Here is a 12,111-nt window from a genome sequence, read left to right as displayed (position 1 = left end):
GGCCTCCCGGGTTTAAGCGATTCTCCTTCCTCAGCCTCCAGAGTAGCTGGGACTACAGGCACGTGCCACCATGCCCGGCCAATTTTTATATTTTTAGTAGAGATGGGGTTTCACCATGTTGGCCAAGATGTTCTCAATCTCCTGACCTTGTGATCCGCCTGCCTCCCAAGTGCTGGGATTATAGGCGTGAGCCACCGCGCCCGGCCTTGGTAGCCATTTTTATGGTGAAAGAGAATGACAGTTCAACCACAGATTTATATTCAGGTCTGTTCATTAGCATGTGTGCTTGGAAAAAGTGACTTTTATTCCATATTTAATGTTGTATGGTGAAAGGGTTACATTACAATATGTAAAAGGGCTCCCAATCTCTTTCAAAATAAACGTGGCTGGCTGTGGCTCATACCTGTAATCCCAGCACTTTGAGAGGCCAAGGTGGGTGGATCACTTAAGGTCAGGAGTTCGAGACCAACATGGTGAAACCCTGTCTCTACTAAAAGTACAAAAAAGCCAGGCATGATGGCACACCCTATTAGGGAAGCTGAGGCAGAAGAATCCCTTGAACCCAGGAAGCGGAGGTTGCAGTGAGCCAAGATCGTATCACTGCACTCCAGCCTGGGTGACGGACTGAGACTCTTGGCTCAAAAAACAAAACATATTGGGTATATTCGTGGAGGTATATCATTTTGTAGTTTTACTATTGTTTTGATTATAAAGTTCACGTAGACTTTGGAAATTATAAAACTGCACATACAATTGAGATGTGTAATCTTAACTGTCCACTCAGGTGACATTTTTATTTTTCCAGTTTTTTTTATGTGTATGTACATATGCTCATCCTCTGTCACCCAGGCTGGAGTATAATGGTGCAATCGGTTCACTGCAGCCTCAAACTCCTGGGCTCAAGTGATCCTCCCATCTCATCCTCCTGCATAGCTGAGAGTACAGGTGTATAGCATCATGCTTGGCTAATTAAATTTTTTTGTGGAGATGCGGTCTTGCTATGTTGCCCAGGCTGGTCTCAAACCCCTTGGGCTCAAGTGATCCTCCTGCCTTGGCCTCCTGAAGTGCTGGGATTACAGGCATGAGCAGCTGGCTCCAGCCACATGTTTATTTTCAAAGATTTTGGGAGCCCTTTTATGTATTACCGTGTAGGCCTTTCATCACACAACATGGTCATCTGAGTGTTTCACCACTTTAATAATCTTGGAAAAATAATTTTTGTTAGTTTGAGGATTCACTGTAATTTTACCTAGGTTCTTGCTGGATATAAGTAAACCATGAACATATCTGTATGTTTTCTGTTTATATTCTTGGGATTATTTTTTACACACTTCATCATTGCTTTCTGGAGAGGTTCCAGAGGACACCAGTAACTGTGTGAAGTTTTCCATTTTCATTTTCACCTGTTTTGCTAATTTAGGCAAATTAAGGTAGTACATTTTGTGTTTAACAGTTAATAAGCTTGACATTTTAGTATTAACTATTTGCATTTGGGTCTTCATATTCTTAGCCTATAGAGGTAAGATCTATAGCCATATTTCTTGGTCCATTACACATTTGATTTATGAGGCATAACTCTTGTCCTGAAATTGCTTGTTGTAACGAAGACTTCCTCCATTTCTTATTTTTGGTGTCTTTCAGGAGGCTGTACATGGGGTAGGTATGGGAGATACTTATTAACTTTGTTCTATTGCTTTTATACCCTTAAACTTGAAATTGTCCTATTTAATCATGGGCCAGTTTGGTGTGTTAATTTTTGGGGAACAGTTTTTCCTTTGTGAGTAATTTTTATTGTAATATGTATGATTTTAAGACCCACCTTTCTGCAAACTTCAAACGTATGTAAGTGGCTGTAGATAGCTTATTAGCTCACCAAAATAATAGTGTGCCGCCTCCAACCCCCAAAAGCTCTTCATATTTAGAAACATCTGCAGTGATTCTACTAATGGTAGAATTCTATTTCATTCACACTCCTGATTAGAAGAATTGGTAAGTAATCCAAATTAAGAAAATAATGGATCAAATCCAACATACCTGGGGGGGTCAGTCTGTGACTGCTGCATTAGAATGGACATAAAAGTAATGTCGAAACTCGACAGGGTGAATAGTGTGTGTGAACTACCACGCAGGACTGTGGTATTTGTGTAGGTTAAACATGAAAGGTACAGATGATAGAGTGTTACACAGACCCAGAGTTTGAAGCTTTGTCATTCCCTTCCCCACTCATCCAGTGTGCATGTTCAAAACACAAAGGAGTATTTGGTAGTTTACTGCTTATGATCCTAACCTGAATTTACCAAAAGAAACGTACGTTTATCTAAAAATGGCACCATCCAAACAAAATTCCTTATCAAGCATCTACTAAGATTTGGTGGCAAACAGTGTGGGTTGTAGATTCTAACTGCCTGGGTTGACTTCTGACTCTGTATCTACCAGTTTTTATTTAAATACCATCTCTGCCTGGTCCCTCCTCCACAAAAGGGTATGATGTCCACTGTGTAAGGGAATGAGGAAGGCTAGATGTGCTATAAAGTGCTTATTATGCCTGACTTGATACCCCAGTGTCTTGCTGAACCAAATATTTTCGCTATCCTTATATAGCTCTAGAAACTTGACAAAGAAATACACTTTATTATCATAGATGTAATTTTCTTAGGCCTTTCTAAATTCTGAAAATAATAGGTTTACAGATATAAATAATGGAGCAAAAGGACACCTGGTTTTGGGGTCACATTTTGACAGACTTGCACTGTCATGTCAGGATGAGGATTTAGCCTCAAGAGTTTGTATTGCCTAGAAATGTGCTGACAGTGTCATTAAGTACAAACTACAGTATTTCCAAAGAAATGAATTTTCATGACAAAGCTTTTCCTAAAATTGTTTTAGAAGTCCTTTTGCTGTAACTTTTAAAACATCTCAGTGACCACTGACCAGATTTGCCTGTTGTCTATTCAGACCTTTTTGATATCTCCTTCCTCTTTCAGCGTTTTTTTTTTTTTTTTTAAGTGCAGTTTTCACTGTGGTATCCACCAAATGTTCGTAAAACAAACAAACAAAATGAGCATTAGTGTTGGACCATAAATCATCAAATTGGATAATGACTAACTGTAGTCTTTTTTTTTTTTTTTTAGCTGCTGGATACAATTTTCATGGGGATAGGAACTGAAGTACTTCAAATAATGTGAGCTTAAACATGTTACTTCATTGAAACAACCAAAACTACTTGATGTTTACATCTAAAATCCTGGTTAAAATAAATTTTAGATTTGGAAAGGGAATTGGCAAAATTCCCTTTGTAGCAAAATGTCCCTTAGTAATAGTCAAGTTGACCTCATTTCAGTAGTTCATAAAGGAAAATCCAAAGCCCTCAGCAGTGAATTACCTGGCCACATAGTTGATTTTGGTCACTGTAAATGCAGACCAATCACCTAGTACTGGAAGCTCACAGTGGTAGACATCACTATCAATCACAGTACTTTACGGTCATGGATTTCTCGTGAACTATTTCAGGAACAATCAATCACAAAGATGACATTCTTCACTGTATTTGCATTTGTAACCACCAAGCAAGTAAGGATCTCTGCCCCAGATGCATGGTTTGAGGTAAGGTTCAGAGGGACCACTAAAGGGGCAGAGCCAAGTAAAAACATGGATGCCTCCAGTGGACAGTGTAGGATTTCTTGATAAGCAAAGCACCTAAAGCTTTTAGTTTTAATACTTGAGAAGTTTTAAAAACCCATGCATAAAACGTGGAATACTGGTAAAATACACATATCCCTAAGTCTAGTTAACTAAAATTCCTAGAGTTAATAATTTTCAATAAAAAAATCCAGCTTATTTTGATAAAGGGGTCTTTGGGTAACATCTTAAAAATCAATGCTAGAAAATGCTCAACATCACTAGTCATTAGGGACATAGAATCAAAATACGTCACACCCATTTGGAGGGCTATTATAAAAAACCCAGAAAATGAGTGCTGGCAAGGATGTGGAGAAACTGGAACATTTGTGCATTGCTGGAAGGAATGTCAAATGGTGCAGCTGCGGTGGAAAAGTTTGGCAGTTCTCAAAAAGTTAAACAGAATTATCCTGTTGTCTTAGTCATTTGTGTTACCGTAACAGAATACCTGAGACTGGGTAATTTAAAAGTACGAATTTATTTCTCATAGTTCTGAAGACTGAGAAGCCCACGATCAGCGTGCTGGCAGACTGGTATCATCTATTGAGGGCCCAGTCTCAGCTTCTAGGACGGGGCCTGTTGCTGTGTCCTCATATGGTGGAAGGGAATCGAAGGGCAAAAAGGAGGTAATTGGTTCCCTTGAGCCCCTTTATAAAGGCACTAAATCCATTAATGAGGATGGAGCTCTCATGACATAATCACCTCCTAAAGCCTCACCTATCACGTTGGTGGTTGCTTCAACATACGAATTTGGTGGGGGGACATTCAGACCTTAGCATATGTGATCTAGTAGTTCTGCTCCTGGATATGTATCCCTAAAGGACCTAAGAAGGGACTTCAAGAGAGATGTGTACACCCATGTTCATAGCGTTACTACTCATAATACCCAAGAGGGGGAAACAATCAGCAGATGAGTGGATAAACCAAATGCGGTCTATGGATATAGTGGTGTATTATTTGGCCATAAAAATTTCTGGTACTTGCTACCACATGGCTTTTTCCCAGGGAAAGTATTAGTTTTTGTTTGACAAAACACCTTGATAGGTCATGGTTCTGCAAGGCAGAGATGTGAAACAAAGAAAGCTAACTGTTGCAAATAATAAAAAGTTGGAGTTCCTTTGAGCTAAAGCTAAAGTGGCAAAGGAGGAAGAGGTTCATCCCTACCCTTCTGCACCCCATTATTTTGAAGAAAAAGAGTGGCCTGACCCTCCAGATCTTTCTTTTCTGGAGGATACCGGGCGAAAAGTAGTTGCCCCAGTGACTGTTCGAGCAGTTGATGGCTTGCTAAGTAAGAATGCTAAACACAAAAGGACAACTCTTGTTTGATCCCACTCATATGAAGGGAAATTCAGAAAGAAAGTGAAATAGTGGTTACCAGGGTCTGGGGTGAGGGTGGAATTTGGAGCTCTTTTTCAGTGGGTACAGAGTTTCAGTTTGTGGTGATAAAAAATGCATGTAAGCCGGGTGTGGTGGCTCACGCCTGTAATGCCAGCATTTTGGGAGGCCAAGGTGGCCGGATCATTTGAGGTTGGGAGTTTGAGACCAGCCTGGCCAACATGGTGAAACCCTGTCTCTACTAAAAAATACAAAAATTAGCTGGGCGTGGTGGCACACACCTGTAGTCCCAGCTACTTGGGAGGCTGAGGCATGAGAATTGCTTGAACTGGGGAGGCAGAGGTTGCAGTGAGCCGAGATCATGCCACTGCAGTGCAGCCTGGGTAACAGAGCAAGACTCCATCTCAAAAAAAAAAAAAAAAAAAAGCGTGTATAGTGGACATGCTTAGATCCAGTAACTGATGCCCCCAAATTATATGCTTAAAAATGGTTAAAATTTTGGCTCTGCCCCACCCCTAATCCCCCACCCCCCCCCAAAAAAAAACCAGGTGAAAAAGGAAGAGCTTAGACTTCAACCAACCAACCTCCCACCCCTGGAATTAAAAAAACAAAACAAACAAAAAACAAAGCTAGTGCAATGGTCATACTGTTCCATGTCATACACAGCAAGGGGAGAATGCATTATTCTCTCAATGGATGCCTTTCGAAAGACATGCTTAAAGCAAGTGCCCTCCTGCTGCTACAAAGTGCAAGGCTGCCTGTGTCAGGATTAAAGGAAGAATACCGAGAACCCCAAGTTATATCCTTGTTGCCCCTGCTGGGTGGAACAGGGCAGAGCGATGTGGGTGTGGATTAGCGCCCTCTGGTTGCTGAAAGTGAATTCACAGTTTGTTCTAGTCCCCCGTTAGATGACGTTGGAAATGATAAAATTACAGTAGTTAAGATAGTCAATGGCATATTTTCAAACATCCTGATGTTCTTTCTCTCCAACTGCCATAACTAGTCCTAGGTCTGGACTTTTCCTCTCAATGCATTCAGATAAACTTTTATCAGCAGGCCTGCTATTTTATCACAGTATTTTGGCCGAATCCTTTTTTTTTTTTTTTATTGAGACAGGGTCTCACTCTGTCGCCCAGGGTGCTGGAGTGCAGTGGCGTGATCTTGGCTCACTGCAGCCCCGACCTCCCTCATCCTCCCATCTCAGCCTCAAGTAGCTGGACTACAGGCGGGTGCCACCATGCCCAGCTAATTTTTGTATTTTTTGTAGAAATGGGGTTTTGCCATGTTGCCCAGGCTGGCCTTGAACTCCTGAGCTTAAGTGATCCACTCGCCTCGATTTCCTAAAGTGCTAGGGTTACAGGCGTGAGCCACCATGCCCAGCCCAGACTTCTTTCTCATCCAGGAAATTCCAAAATGTCTTTACATACATATTCTTATATTGTGTAATAAAAGATTCTGAAGTCCATTACTGGCTAGAATAATAACTAGAAATTGCTTAATATTACTTCACATTGCATTTGAACTTAATCTCCACAGTAACAATTAGGTAGTATTACTTGGATTTCATGGATGAAGAAAACCAAGATACAAAAAGTTCACACAGCCAGTAAGCAGATAAGCCTGACTTCATAGTCATACATAGCCTGAATTGAGTCCCAGCAGGAGCACATGGGCATGGACATCTACCAGATTTGGGAACTGGCGTAGCCAAGCAAGAAATAGGAGACGGAATCAGGAGTTAGGATTCCATGCTTAGGACCATCCCAGATGGATGGCTGCCTCCCTCTGGGAGCTGCACTCTTCTGAGGTTGCAGGCATCCAGGGCCAGGGTGCTTCTGTGAGGTGTGCCAGCACGTGCCACTCTGCTGGATACAAGCTATCATGTTCTGAGGGCTGCTTCCCTCAGCATAAGAAGGGGCTTCTATTGGGATGTGTAGGCTTCATTGTAGGGTCCACTTGAGTCTTTTCTTTTTTAGAGACAGTCTCGCTCTCAGCCAGGCTGGAGTGCAATGGCGCGATCCCAGCTCACTGCAACCTCCACCTCCTGGGTTCAGGCAATTCTTGTGCCTCAGCTTCCCAAGAAGCTGGGATTACAGGCACATGCTAACACGCCTGTATATTTTTTGTAGAGACAGAGTTTCCCCGTTGGCCAGGATTGTCTTGAACTCTTGGGCTCGGTGATCTGCCTACCTCGACCTCCCAAAGTGCTGGAATTACAGGTGTGAGCCATCACGTCCGGCCCACTTGAATATATATATATAGCCAAGAATAGTTGGCTATACTTTCATCTTTGCCTAGTTCTAAGTAATTGATTGGTTTCAGGATCCAATAAACTCTACAGGTAAATCCACTAAGGTAATGGTCTATACCGGTGGTTCCTGAACTTGAGTGTGCAGCAGAATTACCTGGAAGGCTTCTTAAAACACAGATTTCTGTCCCCACCTCCCAGGATTTGATTCAGGCGGCCTGCTGTGGAGCCTGAGAATGTACATTTCTAACAAGTTACCAGGTACTACAGATGCTTCTGTTCTGGAGACTGTGCTGAGAACCACTATGCTGTATCTTTCCAGGGACAGTAAGGATCCCACTAAAAAGACAAGAATTCGATTTTTATCAGTTTACTAAATCAACATCTTATATTTCTATACTAAACACTAGTCACTACTTGAGGTTTATTACTGTTGTGATTATGTTTATAAAACAGGGACATCTTGCATACCCCTAATGGTGTGAATAAAATCAACTGTGTCAGTACCTTTGAGCACTTCATAACTTAAAATTCTAAAAAACTGAGATTTGGACCTACAGTTTGCTATTTAACAGACCAGGTCTGGTCTTGACAGTAAAGCCACCATCAAAAGCTGCATTAAGAACCTCATCCAGGCAGCTTGCTGTGACAAAACTTAAATCCTGTCGTACGTTGCCTGGGATTCCCTCAAGGTCTTTTTCATTTCTCCGAGGAATAATGACTTGCTTCAGTCCCGCTCTGTGTGCCGCCAGCACTTTGTCTTTAATTCCACCCACCTGTAAGGAGAGAAAAAAGTTTTTAGGGTTAATGATCACCCTCAAGCTGAAAGAAACCCTGACCCAGCTTTCTTTCACTGAATTTAACCACTACTATTTTAAAACATCCAAATCATCTTCCGTTTTGTTATAGCATGAGCTAGGAAAGCCAGGAAAAAGGAAAGTAGTAATCTTTTTTTAATGTTTCAATTGGTGTTATATTAAAGACTCTGATGAGGGGGATTCTAAATTGTTGATAGGTATGAGTTCCTCTTCTGTCAATGATTGTTTTTATAAATGCTGTCAAAGTAAATTGGCATTCAGGTGTAATCACAACCGTCTAGTCTTTAGGTTGATCTGAAAAAGCAGCACGTGATTCTGACCATGAGCGCCGCTCCTGCAGAGCTTAGCTGTGTGCTGGGGTTACTTCCCTCTCTACAGGTTTAAAGCCAGAACCTCCATGCTGGTTAATGAAGAAAACGTATCCCTAAACTAGGCTCCTATGGTGGCTTTCAAACATGTCTACAATGGTCCCCCTGCTTGAATGTGGGCCAGGCTTTGTGACTCGGTAAGAAACAGAGTGTGGTGGGAGTGATGCTGTATGATCTCCACGGCTGAGTCACAAAAAACGAGAGCTGCTGCCTCAATCTCTCTTGATCACCTGCCCTGGAGGTGGCCAGTCATAATGTCTGAGGTCACTCAAGCAGCCTATGGGCAAGTCCATCAGGTGAGGAACTGGGGCCTCCTGCCACTAGATGGGACCAATTTACCAGTCACATGAGTCAACCACCATGGAAGCAGTTTCTCCAGCCTGTCAGCCTTCATGTGACTGCAGCCTGGCTGGAACCTAGACTGTAAGGCCAGAGACCCTGAGCCACAAGAACCCAGCTCAGCCTCTCCTGAATTCCTGGCCCACAGGAACTTGAAGAGTATGGAGTATTCTTGCTTTGGGGTAATGTGTTGCATCTGCTCCAATTAAGACTGGCTGGCTGCTCCAGGCCTTCCCGCCCCACTGGCATCTTCTTTCAAGGTTTTGTTCATGCTGCTGAAGTACTCCTTCAAAGTACCTTCTTCAAAAGAGTGTAAGATGAACTGATTCCTTGCATGTTTGAAAATATTTTACTTTCACACTTGATTGATATTAAGGCCATGTATACAAGACTAGATTTAAAACATTTTCCCTCACAGCTTTCATTACTATTTTTTTTTTTTTTTTTTTTGAGACAGTCTTACTCTGTCACCCAAGCTAGAGTGCAGTGGCACAATCTTGGCTCACTGCAACTTCTGCCTCCCAGGTTCAAGCGATTCTCCTGCCTCAGCCTCCTGAGTAGCTGGGATTACAGGCATGCGCCACCACATCCGGATAATTTTTTGTATTTTTAGTAGAGACAGGGTTTCACCATGTTGGCCAGGCTGGTCTCAAACTCCTAACCTCAAGTGATACGCCCACCTTGGCCTCCCAAAGTGTTGGAGTTACAGGCGTAAGCCACCACACCCAGCCTCCTTACTATTTTTAAAACAATTTTTTGTAGAGATATATTTCCCAGGCTGGTCTTGAACTCCTGGACTTGAGCTATCCTCCTGTTTAGCCTCCCAAAGTGCTGGGATTACAGACGTCAGCTGCCACGCCTGGCCCATTTTCCCTCATAGTTTTGAAGGTACTGCACATCCAGTGTCAGTGCTGAGGCCGCTTTATCCTCAGTAATCTGAAAAGTCAAGGGGATGAAATGTTTTTCCTGGTTAGTAATGGTCCTTTCGATCTCAAGATGCCTTAACTTCTAGGAAATGTTCAGTTATTTCTTGGATAATTTGTTCCATTCCATTTTCCTGTTTGTTAGAACTCCTTTTAGATGTTGGAGTTCTAACAACAAATTGTTTTTCACTATAGTTTTTTCCTGAATAATTCTTTGACCACTTTCAAATCTCAAAGCCCCGTCTTGTCCTCTGTTCTCGAAGGAGGTTTTCTCCAGCTTTCACAGGCCTTTCTTTCAAGTGCTGCTGCTTTCCATCCTGCCTCTTGTAATGGTCTGGAGCTGAAGGTGTACCCCAGGCCGCTGTGGCTGTCTCTCCTGAGGCTGCAGAAGCCTTTACTTGGGCTACGATTTGCTCTGAGAGGGGACCAGGTAGAAAACCCATTTGTTCTATGGAGGTTCTAAAAATAGAAAAAATCATCCGGGCGTGGTGGCGCATGCTTGTAATCCCAGCTAGTTGAGAGACTGAGGCAGGAGAATCAGTTCAACTTGGGAGGCAGAGGTTGCAGTGAGCCAAGATTGTGCTGCTGTACTCCAACCTGGGTAAGAGAGCCGGACTCCATCTCGATAGAAAAAAGAAAAAAGACTATTTCTTTTTTTTTCCTCATCTTGCTATGAACCTGCCAAAATCTTGTTGTGGACTAAATTGTAGTCTAGTCTGTTGTAGACTAATACTCAACTAATAACTTTAAATACTCTCAAGTTCTGTACATTTTATCACACTATTTTTATAAGCAGTTTAGGATCTGGAGCCTCAAGACCCCACATGTATAGAACCTTTTCAAAATGTAGTCATTAGATATGGTTAATCTTTATTAGAGTTTCCATTCTATACTAGCAAAGTTTTCTGCAGGGGGACAGGAGGTCTCAAAGAAACTTCAAATTTAAGAAATGGGCTTAAAGGTTAAAAACAACTACTATCCCATTTTGCACATGTGCTATATCTTTAACAATTTGTCAAGTAGAACAAGGCCTCAAATTTTCATGTAACTGCCAATATTTCTGATGACCACACTAATATTTTTTTCCCTTAGCAAATCTTAGAATGGGAAACGTGGGCTGAATGCGGTGGCTCACGCCTGTAATCCCAGCACTTTGGGAGGTGGAGATGAGAGGACTGCATGAGACCTGGAGTTCGAGACAAGCCTGGACAACACAGAGAGACCCTGTCTCTACGCAAAATAAAATAAATTAGCTGAGCATGGTGGCGTGCTCCTATAGTCCCAGCTATTCGGGAGACAGACAGGAGGATCGCTTGAGCCCAGGACTTGGTGGCTATAGTGAGCTACAGTCACACCACTGCACTCCAGCCTGGGCAACAGAGTGAGACCTATTTCAAAAAAAAAAAAAAAAAAAAAAGGAAAATGTGAAAAATTGTCAGTTTTTCTTTTATTTGATCAAAATTTTAAAATATGAATTAGTTACAGGCATAAAAATTTAATATATACTTAAAACCAAGGTTTTCATAGAAAGAAGGCAAACCCGTATTTAAAAATAATATTAATTTTCAAAAATTAAATAAAAAATAACCATATAAATTGTTTTTTTCATACTTACTGGAAGAACAAGACCTCTCAGTGTAATTTCTCCAGTCATGGCTACATCTGAACGTACCAGCCGCCCACTAAAAAGTGAGGCGAGACAGGTTACTATGGTAACTCCAGCAGATGGTCCATCTTTTGTGACAGCTCCAGCTGGGAAGTGCAGATGGACGTCTGTGTTGTCAAGAAGATCAAAACTTCCAAAAGCTTTAAAAAGGAAAAAGGGACTTTAATGTAGAAAAATTAAACCTGTTTTCTTTTTCTCCTAAAAAAAAAGTCACAAACAAAAATGAATGTTTTGGGTAAATGAATTCTTCAAAATATTGGTGGACAGTACAATTTGAGTGAGGGTGTGGAAGAACAGTTCCATTCTACTCTAAGTCGGATTAAAACAAAATAAACCTTTTGAATTAGTTTCTAGTTCAGGCACTAGTCAAATAGTCCTGAAATGGGAACTAGGATTTCCACAGGGGTTCAAAACGGTGTGTACTTTGCTAGATGTGTAACTGGCAGTCTCGAGCTCATGCCAGTCTCCGCCATGGAATGGTACCGCCTCCTGGGTCACGCCTGCCTGGCCGGGTGCAGGCTCCTACCATTGGTCAGCTGGTACTTCTTTGCGTTGCTGCGGAGCCAGCTGATAGCGAGGTGGGCGGACTCCTTCATCACGTCCCCGAGCTGGCCGGTCAGAGTTAACTGGCCCTCGCCATCCATTCGACTCGCCTCCACGAACATGATTTCTCCACCTAAGGGAGTCCAAGCCAAACCTATTGCTACTCCTGGCTGACTCAAACGCTGAGATACCT

The 12,111-nt window shown here is 42.1% G+C and overlaps 1 protein-coding gene across 3 annotated transcripts in view; it reads right to left on the bottom strand.

Annotated features, from left to right (window-relative positions):
- Positions 1–12,111, bottom strand: part of LONP2 (lon peptidase 2, peroxisomal) — a 115,055-nt gene that overhangs the window by 1,955 nt on the left and 100,989 nt on the right. For 2 of the 3 annotated variants that reach the window (XM_003819801.4, XM_034940114.3), the window contains 3 exons: positions 11,902–12,109; positions 11,325–11,515; positions 4,138–8,037 (listed from right to left, as the gene is read on the bottom strand). In XM_003819801.4, the coding sequence (XP_003819849.1) occupies positions 7,816–8,037; positions 11,325–11,515; positions 11,902–12,109 (621 nt within the window). In that variant the 3' untranslated portion in view covers positions 4,138–7,815. Of the gene's footprint in view, positions 1–2,931; positions 2,978–4,137; positions 8,038–11,324; positions 11,516–11,901; positions 12,110–12,111 lie in introns of those variants that run through there. The other variant, XM_024925812.3, reaches the window with a different exon arrangement.

Source organism: Pan paniscus, chromosome 18, assembly GCF_029289425.2.
Source record: "Pan paniscus chromosome 18, NHGRI_mPanPan1-v2.0_pri, whole genome shotgun sequence".
NCBI classification, from domain to species: domain Eukaryota; kingdom Metazoa; phylum Chordata; class Mammalia; order Primates; family Hominidae; genus Pan; species Pan paniscus.
This window is presented reverse-complemented; position numbering and strand designations above follow the sequence as displayed.